Raw genomic sequence first — 24,688 nt, forward strand, 5'->3', positions numbered from 1 at the left:
CTAAAAGACTAATCCCATAAAACAAGGTTTGTAGTATCTCTGAACAATAGACATACTTATCCTTCTCTTTTCCTCCACCAAATATGGGATGTAATAAAACTCCACCAGTTTTTAGTTCATACGCCACTATTTTGTCCAGCTCCTTAAAAAGATATAAAAATAGGGGTCAGAGAAAATTATTTTACATATCAAATTTTAGAATTCAGCTGTGGTTTCGAATTTCCTGGAACAGAATGTAAATTTCTGAAAATAAATGAAATGTATTTGAAGGGTAGTTTATGTTATAAACAAAGCAGACTACCCAACTGGCTGAATGATAGAGCCAAAAAGCCTTCTCTATTTTGTGACTTTAGGGCTGGCCAGTAGCCTGGCAACTTTTCCTAATGGCTCTCCCCAACCTCTCTGACCTGTTCTCCAAGTTTATTTCTTCCTTCTCTGTATTTTGCTTCTGGTGGAGGATTTAAGCAAGTAAAAACAAATAGGGATAAAATTATTTCAGGATCTATAATTTTAAAACTTCTCTAGTTTTCTTTAATATGACACAGATCAAAATGAAAAAATAAAAGTTTAAGTGGAAAAAAAGACAACACAACTGTGCTGGAGATTCATGACTAGTTTAAGTAACATACAAGCAGTACAGAGAAGTGGTAAAAATCATAATGAAGTGGTTAAAAGCCAGGTTTGAGTCCTGGCTCTACTACTTACTAACTGTGTAACTTTAGCCAAATAACTTAATCTCTCTACACCTCAGTTTCCTTATCTGTAAAATGCAAATAATAACAGAGTGGTTAGGAGGATTAAGATAGTTACTATTTATAAAATGTTTATAACAGTGCCTGAAACACTGTATGTTTTTGAAATTAAAAATGGACTCTTCAGTTCTAGATGTATGAATCTTTTATAGTTCTCAATATTTGAAATCTTTTGCAATTACTTTTTGGCTTACTTAAGTTTAGGTTTAGATGGTGAAGGTATATAAAATGAGAAAAGAAGGAGGATAGAGGGGGTCTATTTAATGAGGCTATTAAAGGCTGAAATTTTTCCACCTGAGAGGTGAGAAGATAAACATGATATGATTAAAATGCATATGAACAGAATGGCCTAGGCAAAATACAACTTTCTCTTTTTGGCCAAATCTTTAAATAATGGGAAAAGATGTGAAAATGACAGAGAACATAAATACACTGAAGGACTAGCCAACATAGAATAAGTACTTATTATGACCTAGGCACTATGCACATTACATGTATAATGTCTCAGAATCCCCGTCCATACTAGTAGTAGCAGTAGATACTACTACTGGTAGTAGATACTACTACTACTTACTCTCCTTATACAAAAGACGCTTGGAAAGATTAAGCAAACTCATAAATAAAGCTTGTGAATGTATGAAGCAAAATGAAAAGCAAACTGACTCCAGAATCTAGGTTCTAAGCCTGAACAAATTTAGAAAGCACAAAATTACGTTAAAAATGACTACCATGAGGAGCTGGAGTAGTCTAAACATCAAGTTAGTTATCTAACAGCTAACTTCATGTTTAAGGAGCTTAAATATTCTCGTACTTAGCAAAAAAGTCTTTGGAGGCCAATACTGACAATGGAAAGCAGATAAAATAGACCATTAGTCTTTCTCTGTAAAATGATTCTCATTTTGCTGGAAAAACTCAGGGACTTTCAAATGACAATAAGTATTTTATAGTTACTAAAAAAATAAAGGACACATGACTTGAAAATCTGAAGAACACTAACATGTCTTATTGACTTCTAAGTGGGTAATGGATCTAGTTGCTTTTACCTCTTTAATCCAATGGCGATATTCATTAACACCAAAAGTTTTTTTCATCCAGAGACCATAAATATAGCCTGAAATTCCCTTCAATACCCATTCATCAGACCTAAGCAAAAAGTCAAATAATAATACATCATTTTATATATTTTTAATGTAAATAAAATATAATAAATTTTATTTTAATAATAAAAATTCCTGAGATATTTTTGGCGAAAGGCCAAAGAGGGTAACAGAACAAGCATTAGCATGTACTTCTCTGCCTTCTTATAGAAAATGAAAGTTATCAAACCATTTGGTTTTCCCGCTTCCTCTGGCTGAATTCTACCTATCCATTCATTGTACCTTCTTCCATCTGGCATCAACTTAATTATAAGACCACTTTATACTCTTGCTTCAAGGTACCTATGTTTGTGCTTTGCTCTGGCAGTGCTGCTTCCCTTATACCCAAGTCTGCCCATACTGTCTGCCTCTAAGGAAAGATGTGCACATAGCCAGGACCATACTGCTCAATTCTTTTTCTTTTTTTTTGATTGATTGATTGATTGATGGCTGCGGGTCTTTGTTGCTGTGTGCAGGCTTTCTCTAGTTGCAGCGAGCGGGGTTTACTCTTCATTGCAGTGCCTGGGCTTCTCACTGTGGTGGCTTCTCTTGCTGCAGAGCACGGGCTCTAGGCACACAGGCTTCAGCAGTTGTGGCTTGCGGGCTCTAGAGCACAGGCTCAGTAGTTGTTGCACATGGACTTAGCTTCTCTGCGGCATGTGGGATCTTCCTGGACCAGGGCTCAAACTCGGGTCCCCTGCATTGGCAGGCGAATCCTTAACCACTGTGCCACCAGGGAAGCCCAGGAGTGTTCAATTCTTAAAAGTCCACGTTCTTTTATTACCAATTCCATGCATGATTATCAGTGAGATCCTAAGACCCCAAGTTTAATTACTTATTTTTTAGTTTCTTAAGTGGAAAGGCAATGACACCTTTCATTCATTTATTTATTCGTATGTTTATCCATTCATTCATTTGTTCATTAAAACATTTTGTCTATCATGTTCCAGATACTATCCTTTAATGAAACTATGTGTCTTAGGAAAATTACAAATCAAGAGGCCTTACCCTCCACCCTTTCCCCTCCAGAAAGAAAGAAAAAGACACCAAGACTTACATACTATATATTATAATCATAAGTTATAGTCTTAGGGGAATTTTGTCTATTTCTTCAAATTCACCTCAAGTTTAAAAAAGAAAAAAAAAGTGTTTTATTTCTCACATCTTTCAAGTAAATTAGTACAAATCCAGGAACTAACAGGAAAATCCCTGTAGCATCATCACTATTGTAGAGGACCATTATTTTACCTTAAGTATTACCAACTGTACTGAATATTGACATCAGAATTCTAACTACAGTTCTCTGTACACTGAAGTCCTTGTATCTACAGTATTTATTTAGTTCTTTAAGAAACTGATGTTATCAAAATTCTTACCTTATTCTTATTGCAAATTACAAAATTAACTCTATTGATATACTGAGGACACGGCCAAAAATTTAGGGTGAAATTTATACTGATTACGTTTCTTTAAATATATATATAATAGTGTCTGTTAATTATCTGCAGTTAGGACAAAGTTCAACTTACACAGGAAAAGAAAATAAAAATAAACTTTCTTGATTCTTCTTCTCAGTAGTTGTAAACTTTGAAATTACTCACCAAGACATTCTGGATATGAAACATCCAAAAAACTGCTGGGCCAAGGACTGGGCTAAACACCTTCTAGTCAAAGGTGTCTCATCTATAATCATGGCACTGTGTAACAGATTTGTGCTGGAATTTAAAAGAAGAGACAGCTCATTATAACCAAGAAATAAATAATTATTCAATCAAAATAAAATAATCACTTTTAAAATAACGGAATTTAATACATAAAAGAGAAAAACCAGAATACTGTCCCCAAGAGCTTTTACAATTTTAGTTGAAATTCATAATCTTAATAACTTTTGTTTAAAGCAAGAACTGTAATGTTTCCCACCGATTTCCATGAAAAATATAAATACCCTTTTAGTGGGGTAGGGGGTTGCAGCATCAATCAGAAACTGATGTGTTAATCAGAGACTAATCGTTTTATGATGGGCTCTTCTCATTTCAAAAATCTTTTCCTAATAATACTATTAATTTTTTGTGCTATATTATTTACTTTCAAATGCACTGACCCATCAGATTGTCTAAACAACTCTGAAGAATGCAAGAACACTATAATTATGTCCATTTTACAGATGAGAAAATAGACCCCCCCAAAAAAATGACTGACCCTGAGATATATAACTTCTAAATTTGGCACTTTTCAAGGAATGAAAGAAGGGAGGGAGGTAAAGAGGGTAAAAGAAAAAAAGAAATAAAATTTTCTTTCTTTTTTTTTTTTTGCATACACATTTCTGATGATATCAGTAAATTTTTAAATAGTGCTAGTACAAAAACCTCACTAGATACCCATATCTGTATCATTTTTGTTTTTAATGCATAAGCCAAAGAGACTAAAACACATATGTAAAAAATTAGTATCAGTTAATTCTGGATAAAGATAATATGAATCCTTTGGGTGATTTTGAAATGTTCTTCTTTATGCTTTTTTACATTTTTCAATTTTGAAAACATTGGATTTTCTACAAAGCCAACCATAACTAAATTGAAGGGAAAAGGTTCAAACTGCATCTTAAAATTGATCACAGGGCCTTCCCTGGTGCTGCAGAGGTTTGAGCCCTGGTCTGGGAAGATCCCACATGTCGTGGAGCAACTAAGCCCATGTGCCACAACTACTGAGCCTACACTATAGAGCCCGTGAGCCACAACTCCTGAAGCCCATGCACGTAGAGCCCGTGCTCTGCAACCAAGAGAAGCCACCACAATGAGAAGCCTGCGCACCGCAACGAAGAGTAGCCCCCGCTCGCCACAACTAGAGAAAGCCCGAGCACAGCCACAAAGACCCAACGCAGCCAAAAATAAATAAATTAAATAAATAAATAATTTAAAACTTGATCACAAAATAAATAACCTAGCTTCACATCATTAACCTAATTTAGGCCTTTTGAATTTGGATACAAACCTAAAAATGCTCATGGAAGCATAAGCAGCCACTTCAACATAAGCCTCATCGATGAATACAGTCTTAAAACAGGAATATGGGTATCGACACGTAAGAATTTCTTCATAAAATTCAAAAACTTCATGAAGATACGACGTGGTATGTTTAAGCAAGGGAAGAAGTTGAGGTAAACAAAAATGAGTAACCTAAAAATAAAAAGCAGGGAGGAAGATCATTAAATAAAAGAGTTAAATGAAATCTTAAATTTCCTAAATATCTCAGTTATAAGTGAAGCTGCATATAAATCCCTCCCCCCACCTTTTTTTTTTTAACAAATCCATGGCACTGAGAGAAAACATTGGTATGTAATTAGTGACTATTTTTACTATGTTTACAAAATATTCACTGCACTTAAGACTTAAATTCATGATGGATTATAAGTCTGAAATGCTTAGATCCAATGAAAATAATAACTGGTTCCAAATTACAGCTTCTTTTGCATATGCATACAAAACAAGAACAATCTAAATTTCCAAGGCTTACTGTAAACCTGCCTTTGATTCACAAATATCTAACCTAGTGAATACTGCACATCATAGTACTATCTTAAATAATTAACAGTCATTATACTATCTTCAGTACATATAAAAAACAATATGAAAACTGCAGGGAAGCTTACTGGTAGTGAAGAGATAAGAAATATCAGCAACAGAAATAATAATTCTGATTTTCTTACATTACATCCCACTTTGGACACAGACACTCAAATATCACATACTGTCTCACTGTCTCTTATTATGATTCTGTGCCAAATGAACAACATCAATAATCACATATCACTCTGACTAGAATGACTCGGCAAAGGTTTCATGAAGACTACATTTGTGCTAATCTTTTTGAATTGAACAGAAGTTTCATAGGTAAGGAGAGGAGGAAAAGAGGACATCCCTAACAGTCAAAGACAGGAAAAAATATGGTTTGGTCAGAAAAAAAATCTAAGGAAACTATATTGAATGTAACAAACATAAATAGAAAAGTAATGAGGAAAAAGCTAGAAAGGAATATTAAGGTCAAATTCTAGAAGCTCTTGAAAGCCATGCTAAAGAAATTTGATTACTGCAGGATATGGAGGCAAGGAAAGTTTTTAATATACAATAAAAAACGATTCTTCTGGCAACATTATAAAAGAACAGATTAGAGACTACCACAAGTGAACAGGGAGCATTTATTTAACATTAGTGGTCAGGGCCCAAACTGCATCATGATAAACACTCCTCTTGGTATACAAACAAAAAACAAAATACTATTCATCAAATACAGAAGACTAACTTTTAGACAAAACTACATGATAGCAAATCTACTGATACTGCAATAGAAACTATTTATTTGAGACAGAGAAAGATTAAGTCACGGGCTTTAAGTATTCAGGAAAAATATTTCTTGACTGTCATTTACCTTTCTCCCATACAATGCATCAGAGTAGGAAAACAAAAATTCTTCCCAAATATACAGCAGGTACTAATCATATCCTGACTTTCAAGTTGATCATTTACCAAAGATGATAAAATTCACTGCCAATCTTATCAGTGAATATACTTTTAGGAGTCATTGTCAAGACACCAAAAGCAAGTCATTCATAAAACATCCTAAGTATTTTCCATGAGTGATTTTATAAATCTTGTAAATTTCAGGAACGCAAATACAAGAGCAGACTGAGGAGCTCACTGACTTTCCTGGTTGCCCTCAATTTTTGCTCAAACGACTGAAAGAAGTTGAGATATACACAGTCACGATGTAAGCCTTATAATTAAAACTAAACTAACTGTAATCAAAAACACAGAGGACTAAGAGTAAATAGAGATTCATTCAAATGTTACTTTAAACCTATACAGAAGCTATGAGTGTCAATAACCAATGAATCACTTCATAACCACCAGAAAGTTAATGCTTGAGGAGGCCTAAAAGCACTATGGGGCTTATCAATTGATACATGATTTGTGGCCAGATATGGGATGGGAGGACATTGGGGGGAAACTTTCATTAGTTCATTGACCAGAATTCTAACCCTGCCTGCCTCAGCCTTTTCTCTTCCCTCTATATATGCTGAAGAGAGAATAAATCTTGTTCTTTAATTTTGAAATTGTAGTATTTCAGATTCTAGAGATGGAACTATAACATTCATAAACTCATGTTAATTCTGTAACACAATCAGTTACAGAAATCAACCTATATTCTAACCAACCTATACTCTAAGGTATACTTGAAGCTCTTTTGGAACACTAAGCCCTCTGGTGAAAATAATACGAAATTTTAATATACCAGCATTTTAAAAGGAGTTCATATCATTATGTATTTCAGATAAAGAAAGCTTTTCTCTCTAGTAATAGTTCTAACAGTTGAAAGAAGAATTAAGAAAAACTTATTATTTAATTAATATTCTTCTGATTAGGCATGAAACAGTGGGAGGGAAAGAAGCAAGAAGCTATGATTTACCTCATGCATATATGGATCTACAAGTATTTCAAAAGGTCCAATGGCCAAGGAGATATTCGACGCAGCTGTTGGAATGGTAAGCATGTAATGGAAGGTTTTCTTCCTCATATCATGGGTATACACGGTCTCCACCAAATCTCCATTGGAAACAGCCACCATTGCAGCATCCACTGTAAATTCTAATTTCCATGTACATAATTCAGAGTATGAATCAACACATGGGAACCAAAATCTAGAAAAAAGATCAACAGTGCAGAAAACATATTGAAATTGTAACTTACATTGTTTCTGCCACATATAAGTTATTTTAACATTAACAGAATATGCACAAGAAGAAACTAGCTATTTGCCCACTGATGTTTTTTACTGAGCAACCTGAAAGAATGTGATTAAAGATAAGGTCCTGTCTCCAAATATTACTGGCAATATTAATAAAATATATCATGTAGTACCTCCAGTTTAAACCCTGAAAGGAGGTAAGCAATTCTTAGTTTCCAATTTTTTAATTAAAAATAATTTTTAGTTGTATATTCCCAGTCAGTTTTTATGTACCATTCATTTTTGGAAACTAAAAATGCTTACAAAAAAGTTTTTATTTTACTTATTTATTTATTTATTTATTTTTATTTTTTTTTTTTAATTTTTAATTTTTTATTTTTTTTCGGTACGCGGGCCTCTCACTGTTGTGGCCTCTCCCGTTGCGGAGCACAGGCTCCGGATGCGCAGGTCCAGTGGCCATGGCTCACGGGCCCAGCCGCTCCGCGGCATGTGGGATCCTCCTAGACTGGGGCACGAACCCGCGTCCCCTGCATCGGCAGGTGGACTCTCAACCACTGCGCCACCAGGGAAGTCCATTTTTTTTTTTTTTTTCAAAAAATGTTTTTTAAAATATATTCCGAATCTATTCCATAACGTCAGGAAAATGCTTTTCTGGAGTATGTGATGCACTGCATAAATTCAAACAGTGCTGGTAAAGCCAGACATAAAATTTCTATTCAATGTTCTATTCAGATCAGGTTTTACTATGTGCCAGGGTCTGTACTTGTTATTGAAACACAGAGAAATATAAGACATCATCCCTGGCTTGGAGGAGTTAATAATCTGAGGAGACTACGCATAACATAATATATGAATAACATGGTTAACTGTAGAGCTATGAGAATGAACTACAATTACATGCAACAATAAAGGTACATCTCACTACCACAATGTTACACAAGAAAGGCAGATATAAAGAGCATAAGGCATATGCTTCCATTTAATAAAGTTCAAAGATAGGTGTAATCAATCTACAGTATTTTAGAAATCAGGATGGTGGTTGCCCTAGGGCAGGAGGCCATCAGGTGGGCAAGAGTGAATGGAAGTGAGTAGAAGGGGGTACTCTGCGATGCTGGTAATGTTAATGTTCTTTTTCTTGATGTGAGTGTGAATTACACGCGTTTGTTCACTTGTGAAAATGTATTGAGCTTTCTATTTACAATTCGTGTAATTTTCTGTATGTTTTACTTCAATACAAAAGTTTAAAAAATGAAAGAATTGAGACGACTTTAGAACAGTAGACTTGAAAAGGAAAGGAGGGAAGACAGGATTGAAGAGGAACAAGATTCAGAAGAGGTTCAAGTAGTTGGGGATCAAGCTCATACTTCTCATTTTACACTAAATACATGTATTGCATATTCATAGAAAAAAATGCAATTGACAAAATGAAATCAACTGAAATACGTAAGAATTAGTAATCTACCTTGTGGAATTTTGATACCCACAAGAGAAAACATGAGCACCTCTCTCTGCCATACTTCCCTCTACACTGGGTACCACAAAATGAAGACCTCCTTTTGGCTGATCCAAAGAAAAATTGATGTGGATCTTTAGCACCTTTAATTCTGCAACAAATAAATACATACATACATTGATATATAAAAATATAATTAGGTAACAGTGGTCGATATAATAAGGGCAAAGACTTACACTGAACATAAAGTGGGAATCAAAGGCTGAGTTTTACATAAAAGATCACACTACTTAACCTAGTTTAGGCTTTTACCATCTCTTTGCCTACAGGAACTCAACAGTCTGCTTCCACTGGTGTTCTTATCTCCACTCAATTCTAGTCACTGCTGGTTGCGTTCTCCCAAAATTATTGGTCATACCATATCCCCGTCTCAACATTTCTGACAATGCTATACTGCCTAAAGAAGAGTTTAAAACTACCACATAGCTAAGGCCTTCCAGATCCGATTCAAAACTCACTTTTCAAGTTGGTTCTCTTAGTACATTCTCGCACAGACTGTTAACCCTGCTTGTGACTTTAAGGAGTAGGAGGAGTAGGGAGTGGGGTAGGAGGGAAGGACCACCCAAAAATTTACATTATGCAGCATTATTTGCTACGTTTGCTTTCTAAGTAATAAATATGTGTTGCTTCCATAAGATTAAAAAAGATGTTCCTTTTAATTTCCCTCCAAACATTACAACTATATGGACTTTCTCCAACCCAGGAACATGCAATGATAACCTTCCATGCCTGTCCCCTAAACTAGGCAACCCCCCTGCAAGGTAAACCCCTCCCCCAACCATATACACACACAAACTATCCAAAAAGAGCAAAAACAAAACAGTCTTTTACTTCCTTATCTTGATTAATTTTATAAAGCAAAATAAAAGTAGGCAGAAGGTTATGTATGATAATTATAATGGCTGTAACTTTATACAAGGAAATAAAGAAGATTCAGAAATAATAAGACAAAGTAAAAGTATACAGAGTGGGTGTTAGCAGCCCTACGTTCTAGCCATGGCTCTACTACTACTTAGTGACATTCAGCAGGTCACTTACTCTCTTTAAACCTCAGATTACTCTTCCGTAAAAGGAAAGAATTGAATCAGATGACTTTTTAGGATCCTTCCTTTTTATAAAATGCTATAATTCTAAACTGAGTTAATACTGTGTGGGTTCTCAAATCTTGACAAATTGTTCCAACCATCTAATTTTTGTTTTATAACTTTCGCTTTAAAAGCAACAGTGAAATGAGTTGCTTTTTGTCATAGCTCTTGATTGCTATTTTCCTGTTAGTCAATTATCTTTAAGGAAAATAAGAGCTTCCAAGTCCTGTATATTTCAACTGATAAATTTATAATTTAGGTACCATTAATTTTCATGAAAAGTTTCTAGTCACTGAATCCAACATGATTTTACTGTATACTCAACATGTTCTTGGTATTTTACCATCAACGTGTTTCCATAACTCTGATGGAACCTTAATGCAAAGTTCTCCATTTCCTGCATCAGGATCCACAGCACTAACCGCAGCTGCGTAAGCATTGGAAAAATAATTGAGATTTCTCCTGGGGGGAGAAAAAAAGAGAAAGCCAGCTTTAACAATAAGCCATATATTTCACCAAGCATTTTCTTAAATACTTGGCACCATTTGTTTGTAACCATTATATCATCTTACATAATTCACAGGAATGCTCTGCTTTAAAATATAGTAAGCTCTCCTGAGCTGGACGTATTCAAGCAGAAGGTAGAATAGTATAGGAAAAATTCCTGCTGAATTTTTGACTAAACAAACCCCAAAGTTCTTCCAGTTATGACAACTCAATTCCAAGCAATACTACTAAAACAACTGCCAGCGACGCACTGTGGGCTGAGTTAAAATATAAAACTAGTATCCATATTACTTAACCATAATCAAAATAGGAATCAACCACTTCTACCATATGATATCAGTAAAATAATAACATTTAAAATCCCTTTCTAGACGTCTGTATTAAAATATAGGACCTAGAAAATCTTTTTTAAAAAAAAATCAATTCTAATCTCTCTAAAAATTGCTCCAATCACTCAAAGTTACTTCATTTATATCTTAAGTTAGCTTCATTTCTACTGCCACTCCTTAATGGAAATGAAGACAGGAATTAAACTGATTCTTGAAACTCAGGAAAGTAGAGACTTTTCAAGTAAAATAAAAAAGGTCTCTCAAAGTAGCAAAGCCTATCCAGGGAAGGAAATGAAACAAGGAGGAAAGAGATGTCAGCCACTGTAGGCTACTCATGCACAGAAACAGTCTCTCTGGTAAAATCTACATTTACTTTATTGTAAGAAGAGAGAAATGTAGCAAAAAAAAAAAAGAAAGAAAAAAGAAAAAACAAACAGAAAAACCACCAAAAAGACATAGCTTCTATGGAGGCAAACTATACCTACAATATGTAAGATTCAAACAGAAAATATATTTAGAGAAACTTCAAGTGCTGAAATTATTTTCCTGGCAGACAATAAGCCAGAGAGAGAGAGACAGAGAGACAGAGACACAGATGGAGAGAAAGAGAAGCCTTATAGATCTTACATAACCAACAGGTATTTTATTTGCTAGTACAGGTAATTTAACAACTCAGCTAACATTTAGTTGGATCAGATAGGTAGAAATGTCTTTTAGTCCCTTATCTAACTGTTTCTCTTCCTTACATTCCCCCTGCAGTTCAAAGGTGATGAATCTCAACCAAGGTAAGCACACTCTTGCCATTAAAAACAGGAGGGCCTGGCAACTTTAACTTTAAAACAAATAAGGAGAAAATGTGATGAAGTAGCATATTACTTCTTTGAATGTTAGGACATTCTTGTACATATTCAAGACCAAATTTAACCACTGAGTTTTAAGTTGAACTTTCAATTCAAATCTGCTACATTTAATTTCTGTTTCAGCTTTAGCAGAAATTTTACTGCTTCATTAGAGAAAGGGAAGTTACTTTAGAAACAAGAAAAGTAACAGAAGTATCTAGGGACATGCTAAAGATCTTAACTATCTGCCTTTGCCAAAGTTCTCTTTAAAAATAAATAACATCATTCACACAAGATATCTTTCACATCTAACTGCTAAGCAGTATTTCTTCTGAATAACTGGTAGGTTTCTGTCTTTTGCCTTACAAATCTTATAAACAATAGTGTTTCCCTCTTTCATATGGCAACCAGAAATATCAAAACCAAATCTACAGTTTTCCTCTAGTAACTTAACAGTGTGGTACCCACCATCCTATACTTTTTTACCCTTTGTGCTAATTTCATTAGCCACTTTAGAAAACTGTTAGTCTAATAAAATTCTAAAACCACTCTCAAATCCTCTTTTGAACAAGTCAGAGAATAAACAAACACCAGCAAAAATAACTGTCATCTCTCTTAGAAAGTAATCAGGATTCTAGAGCCAGGCAGAAAATACTAAGGGACCATGGCTAAGAGAGCTCTGGTGCTACCTGAAAAGTTTAAATATATTCTATCGTTCCCAATTTCCTAACCTAACCTTCGAAAATATTCTCCTTTATAACTTCCTTTTCTTTCTGTATAATACTAAAAGTGATGAGGTATCTTCCTATCACTAGAGAAAAGTTTTAGGGGATACCATCACCTCAAAAGTAACAGAGCAAAGCTTGCTTTCTCAACAGATTTGAAGTGTACTGCTCCTGTCATTGCACTGGCACAGATTGCCTTCTTTGAGACCTGAGCAGCAACAACTGGTAAAGCAGCTGTACACAAACTGTTTTGCGGCTGGCAGATGGAGAAGCTTCTTAGCCTGTGTCATCGACGCAGTTCTAGGCTTGCAAGGGTGGCTATTTTGGCCTCTGGCAAAGTAATGGCTCCCCTACTTGCTCTTTTACATATGCCTTTTCCATCCATTAGTGGTACATACTTACTGCTCCAAAGGCAAATGACTGCTTTTTTCTGGGGGAAAGAGGACGCAGATGATTTTGAAATAAGCCTTTTCATGTCAGTTCCACAAGTGTGGCTGTAAAAACATGTAATTTCAACCACTCACCTTTATAGAATGGGAAGTCACATGAGCAATTCAGAGACTCCCTGAATTTTCCCAACACCACTTTCTCTTCTGAGTTTCAAAGATTTTAAACCAATGATTATTGGGATGATAAATACGTCTATTGATAAGTCTCCTTTCTCAACCCTCCCAATCCCTTAAAGCAGTGGGTTCCTTCTCAAGCTTTACCTTTTATCAGAATCACCCAGCAGGCTAGTTGAAACACAAATTGCAAGACCCTATCCCCAGTTTCTGAACCAGTAGGTCTGGGGTACTGCTTGGAAATTTGCATTTCTAACAAGTTCCCAGGTGATGTTGATGCTGCTTGTCTAGGTGTCACACTTTGAGAACTGTTGCCATAAGTCAAATATTATACATACAGACTAGTTAAAATATCACCTTGACTAAACAGAGTTTACAGTTTGGGGCATTCTAACCGAAAATACTAAGAATCACAGAAATGATATAATCCAATGCTATCAAAATGGAAAAAACAAGTGCCTTCAAATGTAGTTGACAGTATTTAAATCAGTACAAATCTTCCCAGGGCACAATCAAGTGAAATGCTAAAAAGAGCCATAAAAGAATAATAAGTAATCCTATTTTCCTAAGGAAATAATTCAAAGTAAAAGAGAAAAAAAAGATCTAGAAAATAATCATGTAATCCACAGTATACCGAATAAATGGAATATTACCTGACCATAAAAACAATAAAAAAACGAAGCCTATCATGTTATACGTGGAAAGGTGAAAACAAAGTATTTGTGAAAGGTGAAAGGTGAAAACAAAGCTTTATGCAGAACATAAAGCTGATCACAAAGATATAAGTTTACTGATAAAAATCAGAAGTAGCCTCAATAGATGCAATATTTAAGGTGAAGGAATGAGATATTTCAGACTATTTTTATATGATATTCTAAAGCTGTCAAATATTTTATAGAATATTTTAAAGTAGTTTCTGGTCTACAGATTACAGTATCATCTAATTCACTGAAGATTACATTAATATCTATGAAACTAATATATTTTTAAAACTTTAAAAGTAGAAAAATGGCTAAGAAAATTTAAAGTTCTCTGATAGTACTTCTTTAAAACTGCAGTCTGAAGAAAGGAAACTTAATAACTTACTATGTTGGCTAGAGCTAGTAAAATTTTTTGAACCAAATGTGTGCAGTGGTAGAAGCAACAGAAATTATAATTAGAAAAAATAAATTGGGAACCAGAATCTAATAATAATCTAAGAAAAATCTGTTGAAAAAAATTAATCCAATCAATGAAAAAAAAATCTGTTAGAAATATCGACTTTTAAAGTATGTAACTTACTGTTTTGATTCATTGTGACAAACTTCCAAGGTTGGATCATTATAAATAAAAGCAGCTTCTAAATCATTGATCCTTACTCGGTATATTCTACACTGTTTGCTGTTCAACTTGATTCTATTTAAGTTTGCAACTGTGGGAAATATAGTCAGTTCCACAAATCCCTGTAAAGATAAGGAATAATAATTTCATTAAAATGAACACAGGTACGTTTTAGAACATATTTCTTTGATTTCTACTACTTATACACATACTACAATCCAGAGACAATCCCAAATAGCTACACACATACAAGTACTCTCTAAGGATCTTCAAGTATGGCTGTCCTAGTGACTGAATGGGTGTGAATTATGTATACTTTATCATCCTGGTGGTTCACATTCACTATCAGTGAAAAGTAGACCATCTGCTAGAAAAGAAAGTAAAAGGACTACTCACAAATATAAGAATTTATAGACAGACTGGAATCCAAACAGAGAGGAAGGGGAAAAAAAAAAAAAAACCAACAGAGCAAAAAGAGAATCAAAACCACTTCAGTGAGTATAAGAACAAGGCCCCTCAAAATAGGGTAAAAAACTATACCACCAAAGCTAACAAGTATGAGTCTCTGCTCATGGGAGGTAAATCAGGACGTGAAGTGGCAAGAGTTACAAGAAACATTGAGGCAAGTAGGGAAAAATCTACTGCCACCTCCAAGAGCAGCAGACACTTCAAAGCGCTGCATGATTTCCTACCAAGCAGTCCCAAGGCCATATATAGTTCTACCACCTTAGCTGTGTGGTGAGCCATCTATCTGAAGCAGGTACATAAGACATGAGAGACAGCTAAATATACCGACTGTCCACCACCCTCTTGCATTGAATCAATTGGGAAAGATGGACCATTGAAACACTGAACATATGGCCAGTGATTTTAATATTCTGGGTTGGAAACATAAAATATGGAGGACATGAAATAGTAACATTTCAGGGGCTGCAACAGGAATATCTAAGATGAAATTCAGGCAATAACCATACAGAACTAGATTATAACAACTGTAACGGCTACTATTTAATGAGCACTACTATATGCCAGACGTTACACTACGTTCATATGTTCTCTCTAATCCCATTAACAACTTTAAGAGACAAGTACTACTTTATACTTTTTACAGATTAAGAGTTAAGAAAATTATACCATTAATAAGTGGAGAAATGAGAGTCAAACCCACATCTAAATGATCCCAACGGATTCCCATTATGCCATAATGTCTCTCAGTATAATGCTTTTAAATAACATGCAAGAACGTAAGAATATTTTTTAGATAACATTCAGCCCAACTGCTCAAAAGCCTATTGATTCTACAGCCCTTTTTCCCCCAATTCCCAAATAAGAGAGCCATATATCCTTAAATTAGATCATCTGGACAGATTTATGTGGAAGCAAATAAGAACAGAAAAAAGCAGAAGCAAAAATACTGCTGATGAAGTCTCTGAGTTGAAAGGTGTTAAACTGTGAGCAATTGCATGAAGATCCAAATTCCCTTAATTAGCATACCAGCAATCCAATGACCAATCTACATAAATGAGCTTGGATCAGCTGAAAGACAGCAAGGAGAACCAAGATAATGTCAAAGGTGAACTAGAAAAGATTATGGAAAGTGCTGTCATGAAGTGGTTACAGGAGTGAGACATAAGAATAGGCTTTTGCTTTCTAAACTATGTTTAACAATAATAAAACAGTGAACGGAGTATATACTTCATGAAGATAGGGAAAGCCCAGTCTCCTTGAATCATCAGGTCTCTGACACCACCTACAGCCCTACCCTACACCTGTCTGCAACATACAGACCCACTGACTGGCCTCCAATCCCTGTCAACCTTGGCTACTAGCACAACTACAAACCCCCAGGTCACCTAACCTCTCACTTCTCTCTTCTTCTTGCTCCTGCGCTCTCCCCACCACCTGACAGCTGTCCATCCTCCTAGAGTCCCTACCCCATTTGAAGTAACTCCTATTCATAGTTGAGAGCTATTCAACCTTTTCAAAAACTCCTCTACCTGTCAGCCTTAGATGAAACATCTCCTGAATCCCCTTTGAAAAGAAGCTACTTATTCTTTCACTCACTATAAGTTAGAAGAAGGGAAAACAGGAAACCTCCTACTTTCCACTATTTCTAGATCATTTATAGGCTTTTATATAGCATATGCTATAAGAGCAAGGGCAGAACAGTGTCATTGTCTTCTTGAGGTAGACTGCCTGCATTCAAGTTCAGCTCCACTACTCAGTAAGCATATGATCTTGTTACTCTAGCTCTCTGTACCTCAGTTTCCTCATCCGTAAAACAAGAATATCGACAAGACCTACGTATTGGTGTTATTATAATTGAGCAATTTAATACAAGGAAAGCACTTAAAATCACAGCTGGCATCTAGTAAATGTTTTTATTATTGTTCCTTTCTACTTCTTTTCCTATGCGTTCAAGCCATACAGGTATACCATCCTCTGCTGCTTTCATTAATATTGCCCAAATTCCCCAATACTCATTGAAGGTTCATTCTTTACTTTTCTAACCCATCTCAGCCATCACTCTACATGACATGAATGCAGATATAGCTGATCTATGCAGTATCACTGCTTCAAAATTCCTTGATTTCAATGCCTACAAACTTCACTGCCATTCCAGGATAGCAATCAAGATCACATTCTGGGGCTTCCCTGGTGGCGCAGTGGTTGAGAGTCCGCCTGCCGACGCAAGGGACGCGGGTTCGTGCCCCGGTCCGGGAGGATCCCACATGCCGCGGAGCGGCTGGGCCCGTGAGCCGTGGCCACTAAGCCTGCGCGTCCGGAGCCTGTGCTCCGCAACGGGAGAGGCCACAACAGTGAGAGGCCCGTGTACCGCAAAAAAAAAAAAAAAAATCACACTCTGAAAGACACCTCATCACTGCTCAGGACTGCTCTGATGTCGACATTTTAAACTGGAACGTCCACAATGCCTGTACCTCTCTGCCAGTCCTCCTTTTCAACCACATGAAATTCTCCTGTTCCTTGGCCTCCTCCAGTTTCTCACTACAATCTTCCCTGGTATTTTTAGCGCTACATTCTTCCTCATCCACCCAAGATCCTTAACTTGAGCCACTCTACTGCCCACTATCAATTCTCCGGCCCCCCTGCGGCACACACCCATCCTTGCCTCCGGTGTAGGGATGATCCTTCCAGTCCTGCACTAGAGGCCATCCTCTGTAGTATTCTCAGCAACTCTGCTCTATTAATTACCCTCTCCTACAATTACAATCTCTCTGCTTTATAGGACTTTTTTCCATGCCTACAAACATGTTCGACTCTCGCTTACCTTTCTTGTAAAATCTTGAGATTTATGCCACTTCAAATAAATTAATTTTTGCCCTTTTCCTGCGGTTACTATATCTTGGTTCTGAACTGACACTAATCCCCGGAGTCCCAAAACATGACAGTAGTCCACTAGTCAGACTGGAAGTCTTTGGGGGTTTTTTGTTTGGTTCGTTGGTTTTGGCTGTGCAGTGCGGCTTGTGGGATATTAGTTCCCTGACGAGGGATTGAACCCAGGCCCTCAGCAGTGAAAGAGTGGATTCCTAACCACTGGACTGCCAGGTCAAGTAATAAAGGGATCCCCACGTCTAATGCAGAGTAGGACTGGAGATTACTTCCCCAGTCCAGAACATCCAGTACACATTTTAGTACCTGGCGAATCCCCGTATCCGTTCTCTGAGCTCACTCTGAGTAAGGACTACGGTGGAAGGGCTAAGCGGACACCACTGGAACACCCATCCCCCTTCACCAAGATAGTACATCAATGCAACTAGACATCTTTGGGGAACTGCAGAGATTAATGCCACCACGCAGACTTGAATGATGCCTACTACGTCTTCATTGAACTCAATTATTTAGCAAGTGTAAAAGTCAAGTAGGTTTTCGAGAATGATAGTGATTTATCACAAACTTGCCAATCACAACCATGTTTGCACATGCAGTACTTTGACCGCAGGAAATCAGCACAGTTCTTGGTAGCTAATATTGCGACTAATTATCAGGCAAATCCCCCCCCCCCAAATTCCTATCAGAAAAAAAAAAAAAAATCAATCAGAAGCAGGTTGTCTTCCAGATGTCAGAAACCCCTCACTGTCATCTAGTAACTAATAACTATATCACCTCTCCTGCTCAGTCAAAACATAGTCCAAAAGTCCCCTGATAGCCCACAGAATTTCACTGGTATGTTTTATTGGCAACATTATGCTATCTGGACCTGGTAAGAAAGGAAGAGTAAGTTCTCTAAATGCCTTAATAGAAAACACGTGGATAGCAGAGGCTGCGAGTTAAATCCCATGAAAGTTCAGGGGCCTGTCACATCAACAAAGCTTCTAAGTTTCCAGTGGTCTGAGGCACATAAAAATAAACCTTCTAAAGTGAAAGACAAGTTGCTTCACTTTGCACTACCCACCAAGAGGGGGAAAAAAAGGAGGCACAAAATTTGGTAGGCTTCTTTGGATTCTGAAAGCAATATACACATTTAGGCATACTACTTACTAAGCAACCTATACGGCTATCAGCTTTGAGAGCGGTCCAGAGCAAGAAAGGGTTCTGCAGTAGGTCCAGGCTGTGGTTCAAGCTGCCCTGCCACTTGGGCGTTATGACTCAGCATATCCAACGGTATTGGGAACGTCCACAGCAGACCAAGATACTTTACTGACTCTGGCTTTCTTCAACAGAATGACAGTACACCATCATTCCTGGGGTTTCAGAGGAGACCCATGACTACTTCTGCCAACAACAGTTTTCCATTTGCAAAGCAACTACTGGTTTGCTACGAGACCCTGAAGTAGAGACTGCACACATGATCATGGGACTCCTCAAAATTTCACATAATTTTTCTTACCTAAAATGACCATTACGAACTCAGTTATGTGCAGTAGCTTTCCATTTTTAAATGGAAACTACACCTCTGGACCAGGCCCAAGCAAGTTCATAGGCACAAAGAGCAAACAGCATGAGCAGGCGACTCAGAATCCAACGGGACTTGTTCCCATTGCATCTCCACCGCTCCCTCAATCCACACCCATGGCCTCATGGAGAGGTCCCCATGCTCAGTTAAAAGAATAGGACAAAGTACAAGCCTGAATTATGAATAAGGCTGCACAGCATGCCAGCGCAGTTGGAAGTGGATGGTAGCTGCCATCAGAACCCACTGAAGTGTGGTCCTGAAAGACAATGGAAGAAAAGCCTACTGTGGGCAGAACGGCGATGACTACAACTGGCTGTGCGCTGTCTACAGAAACAGAGCTGTGTGTGCGCCTGCAGTATGTACGTCTACACTGATCCATGGCAACTGCTGGGTTGGCCAGCTGGTTAGGAATATGGAGAGAACAAGACAAGAAGACTGAAAATAAGAGGATGGTGGGAGAAGTAAATGTAAAAATGAATTTCTCAGAGTAGCTATTATATGAAAATATTTATGTCATCACATAAATGACCATCAGAGGCATCCTCAGAGACTGCACAGGGGGCCCTCAAAAATCAACTGGCAAGATTATCTATCCAGTAGATGTTCCAGACTCTTTCCCTAGCCACCCTGCTCAATATACAAAGTGGTCATTGGGGCAAGACCCCAAGGCTATGCATGAATCCAGCAACACGGTCTTCCCCCAACAAAGCTCGATCTGGCCACCACCACTGCTGAGTGCTCACCTCCCAATAGCAGAGGATCAAAAGGAGCTTCTAATACGGGACCTTCCCAGGAAGGATCAGTTAGTCACTCAGTAGTAAAATGACTACATTAGACAACTGGTATCATGGAGGGAGACAGTAATTTGTCCTTATATAAAAACAGACACATATTCTAGATTTTCCTTCCCTAACTATAATATACGTGCAAAAAAGCCATACATGTCAACGTGCTCTCCCATACATGCCTCCATGTGTATAGAAAAGTGTGGCAGTGGGCTCTTACACACAAAATTTACTTGTTTTACCTTTTGTCCTATCATCCAGAGCAGATGACACGATCAACTACTGAAGGCTCAGTTACAGCACCAATTGAGACCTCCAACAGGATGCCATCTTAAGCTAGTGGACAATATATCAGGTCATCTCTTCATAGCCAAAATAGATCTGGGAACCAAGGGACAAAAGTTGGAGTGACGATGTTCACCATTCCTTCAAAAAGCCACTGAACAATTTTTGCTTCTTGTCTTCATGACCTCAGGGTCAGTGTGTTTGGAGGTCTTGGTAGCTAAGGGAGGAAAGCATCCCCCTGGGCACAGAGTCATGGTTCTATTAAACTGGAAGCTGAGACTTGACCACTCTGGGCTCCTCATGCCACTGAACCAATAGGCAGAGAAAGGAGTCACTGTACTGGCTGGAATGACTAGAAGCAACTGAGATTCTACTACACAATAAAAGCAAGAATTCCATCTGCAATCCAGGGGATTCACTAGAATGCCTCTTAGGTCCACTTGACCAACAGTCCTAATCAATGGAAAAGTGCAACAACTCAATGAAGTCAAAACAAGCAAGGATATAGATCCTACAGGAATGAAGGCATAGGGCAGACCAAAAGAAATGCTGTCAAAAGGAAAGAGAAAAATGAATGGGTGGAGGAATAAGGAAGCTGTGTATATCAACTCTGACCCTGACACCAGCTAAAGAAAGCAGAGGCTGTAGCAATTAATTTTCACATCCTTTCAACCACTTTTCTTCTACTGTCTTATATGAAAGATACTGGTGATAGCTAATATCTTAGACGGGAATAGTGCTGAACTGCCACTTCTTCACACCAATGGATTAGTCCAGTGATCAGCAAACTTTTTCTTAAAGGGCCAGATAGTAAACAGACATAACGGGCCACACAGTTTCTGTCGCAGCTATTCCACTTTGCCATTGTAGCTCCAAAGAAACCATAGACAGTGTATAAATAAATGGCTGTGGCTGTGATCAAATAAAACTTGACTCACAAAAACGGGAAGTTAGCTAATGCCAACGCCTACAATAGCTGATAGGACTTCGTTAAGTTGGGAACACTTTCATCATAACAAAAGACAAGAGAGGATGATCTGGGGCAAGAGGGGGTAGAGTGTTCTAGATATTCTCCTTTTGCCCCTCCTAACCTGCCCTCTCTGCTTTACTCTGCACCCCAGGAGTAGCATTAACTAGGCACTAGCCCTCTGGCTGCTTGCTGGGGTGATCAACTGGGAGGCACAAAGAGACAACTGAAAGCAGAAGAAAATCGAGCTCCTTCTATTTATTCCCCCAGGTTCCTCCCTGCCAGGCTGAAGAAGGCAGTAGCTCCACTCATCTATCAAAGACCATAGCTCCTGTAAGGTAAGTCTTTCCTACAGGTACAGTAGGTTCCTGTAACCTCTCCCTTCCTTTGTTCTTTCAGGTTTAGAAGTGATAACTGTTTCTCGTTGCTAACCTAGGGTGCTCCTCCAACTTTTGTTGGTTTCTCTTAACCCTAAGTAGTCCCTTCATTACCTCCCTCAATTAATCTGTAGAATGTGCCTTCTGGAACCCTAGCCCATAGGCCATGTAACCAAGCTTTCCAACGGGAGACATAACAATCATCTACAACTCCTTTCTAGCATTCCTAGCTAAGAGTCATCTGCAATTCCTTTCTGCCTATCATTGTACCAGGGGTAGAGGATGTGGAAAGGGGAATGTTTGATTAAAAATGGCTCAATCACTTGCTATCTTCATGCCCTTAAGAAATTTACTTATCCTCCATTCTTTCAGCTGCTTTATTTATAAAAATAAAGATTAAAATAGTATCCATCTAAAAAAAATAGTATCTACCTCATGGGGTTACTGTGAAGATTAAGTGAGGTCATACACACAAAACCTTAGAAGATGGTCTTACATGTAGTATGTAGGTAATAAATGTTCACTATCAGTCAATCATGTCAACTCTATTTCTATGCCATTTTACTAATGATACCTCCATTCAGGGCTAAATCATTTCTACCCCAGATTATTACAGTAACTTTTTAATGAGACTCTTTAATCCTCATAACTTCCATACCCAATTCATACAGCCCAACACACCTAAAGTATCCTTCCATGAAGTATAAGGTAAATAATCATATGTAAGGGATTTTGAAAGAGAAGTTCCTTAAATGAGGATATGGGACTCAATAAACCTTTAAGGATCCTTATAAATCTAAGATTCTGTGATTCTAATGAAACGGTTACATTTTTAAATAGTTCATCTTAAGTAACCAAGTTTGAGAGGGAAGTTGATGTCCTCACTCAAAGAAAACCGGCTCTCACTGAGATTTTGATCTAGTTAATACAGATCTCCCTGAAAGAATAAATTATTTGGGTTATCAAGGACTTTTCCTAGAACAGATATATCAACAATTCATACATCTAAACTGGGGCGGGGCGGGCAGTTTACTAGGTTTTAAACACCTTATCTAGAGCTTCAGTGTAAAGCACTGCCACCTCAACAAGGTCAGCCGAGAATCAAAAAACATAAGTGGCCTCTTAACAGCCAAGTTAAAAAGTCAGTGCATGTACCAACCTTAACTTTTTTCATAGAAGAAATCTCGCTGTGGACTTATTCTTCTTTCATACACGATTCTAAAATGTTTGGTAATACGGACTTTCATATTCCACAACAGATTAAAAGAAATAAAACTTTAATCAGGAAACAGGAAGAAAAAGAAAAGGAAAGAGAGAATTGAGGTGGCAGCCAATACAGCACAGCCATGGCCCTTAGAGTCATATAGACTTCTGAGTTCTAATTATTACCTATTCTCGAAACACAGCTACCTGGACAGAAAAGTTTCTAAGTACTGTAAAGGATGGACTGTTATTGCTTATAACCGCTGAGGATATACTTACCACAACAGATTTTCTCTGGAAGTTTATGTTGTTGATGCAGACGACCTGATGAGTTGTACATTAAGGAATAAAGAAAATAATTCAGTTATTAAATAATGCATAACTCTATCCAAGTATAAACAAGAACTGTGTTCTAGGCAGCTAAGAATCACACTTATCTTTCATGCTAAAACCCTACAAATTAGGGTAACTTGCTCACTTTAAATTTAGCAAGAGCTACGAAAATACATTTCTTTGGCCAAAATGCAATTTAGTACTTTAAGAAGAAGGTTTATTAACCTGCGAGAAGCAGTAGATCTGCTGAATTACACTGCCATTCAAACCATTTTCGCCCTACAAACACCATTTCCATCACCGTGAGTGGCTCCCAGTTTCCCACTAGGCCTCCCAGGCCCACGAAATCAGTTTCAAGAAATCACAAAATATAATTAATGAAAACCAAACGTAGAAGAAAAGGGAGATGAAAAAATACTTATAATTTATAGGGCCTTGGGCTCTCAAAGCCCTTGTCTCCTTTCTTCCTGTTCATTCTGGCGGGCTCTAAACCAGTCGGCGGCATGAAGGGATCCCGCGGAGCTCGGCTTCCCGGCTTCCCGGGGGGCGGCGGGGCATTACCGGTCTCCGGCACCTGACACTCTCCGCTCCCCCGAGCACCCAACAGTCACACCCCGCGGCCGGGGCTCCCTCGGCACCCACTCCCGGCCCTGCCCGATCTGCCGCCGCCAACGGCTCCAACTCGCTCCCGCGATTCGGCTCCGTCAGCTGTCTCCGCCGAGCTTGTCATGGAGATGCTCCTTACACCAACCCCCGACGGCGCCAGCCAGCCGACATCTTGCCGGTCACCTCTAACCTGCGACGTCAGCGGAAGCGGGACAGCCGTGAGGGCAGGAGTCGGAAGTTATGTGTCAGTGGGCGGGGCTTGCCCGAGTGCCGGAGCTTTTGTTTTCGTCTTTTCGTATACGGGCGGTGAGTGAGAACTGTTAAAATTTAGGAAAAGCGGCCAGAGGTATTTTGTGGGTGAGGCGAACACAGCGAGAAGGAAAGAAGGAAACACTAAATTTTAGAGGAATAAAGATCTAGCACAAACATATTGAACAGTATGGGGAAAAGGTTTTCGAAGAGCCAGGGGCTGGGGGTTAGGAACCCGGGAAATAGGAAACCAGGAGAGGTGTGCCTCTGGTCTGCTGTGTGAAGACACCATTAACTCACTGGAGCAGAGTGATTTAGGCTGTAAAATACGTGATTAGACCTCAAGGAGACTAAATCGAATTCCGGAGTCCTCACTAGGCCCTGCTGCCTCAGTGTTTATTTAAAAAAACAAATAAAATCAGTGGATTATATAGATGCAGAATTTATTGAAACACCG

At 38.0% G+C, this 24,688-nt stretch overlaps 1 protein-coding gene across 6 annotated transcripts in view; it reads right to left on the reverse strand.

The window, feature by feature from the left end:
* Positions 1–24,176, reverse strand: part of TAF2 (TATA-box binding protein associated factor 2) — a 78,060-nt gene extending 53,884 nt beyond the window's left edge. For 4 of the 6 annotated variants that reach the window (XM_059043441.2, XM_067017159.1, XM_059043440.2 and 1 more), the window contains exons 1-10: positions 23,798–23,964; positions 23,323–23,376; positions 14,473–14,633; positions 10,572–10,690; positions 9,093–9,234; positions 7,352–7,583; positions 4,880–5,064; positions 3,490–3,603; positions 1,796–1,895; positions 57–142 (exon numbers count right to left, since the gene is read on the reverse strand). In XM_059043441.2, the coding sequence (XP_058899424.1) occupies positions 57–142; positions 1,796–1,895; positions 3,490–3,603; positions 4,880–5,064; positions 7,352–7,583; positions 9,093–9,234; positions 10,572–10,690; positions 14,473–14,633; positions 23,323–23,376; positions 23,798–23,881 (1,277 nt within the window). In that variant the 5' untranslated portion in view covers positions 23,882–23,964. Of the gene's footprint in view, positions 1–56; positions 143–1,795; positions 1,896–3,489; positions 3,604–4,879; positions 5,065–7,351; positions 7,584–9,092; positions 9,235–10,571; positions 10,691–14,472; positions 14,634–20,453; positions 20,543–23,322; positions 23,377–23,601 lie in introns of those variants that run through there. The other 2 variants (XM_067017160.1, XM_067017158.1) reach the window with 2 other exon arrangements.
* Between the last annotated feature and the right edge of the window lie 512 nt (positions 24,177–24,688).

Source organism: Kogia breviceps, chromosome 17 (assembly GCF_026419965.1).
Source record: "Kogia breviceps isolate mKogBre1 chromosome 17, mKogBre1 haplotype 1, whole genome shotgun sequence".
In the NCBI taxonomy this organism is placed as follows: Eukaryota; Metazoa; Chordata; class Mammalia; order Artiodactyla; family Physeteridae; genus Kogia; species Kogia breviceps.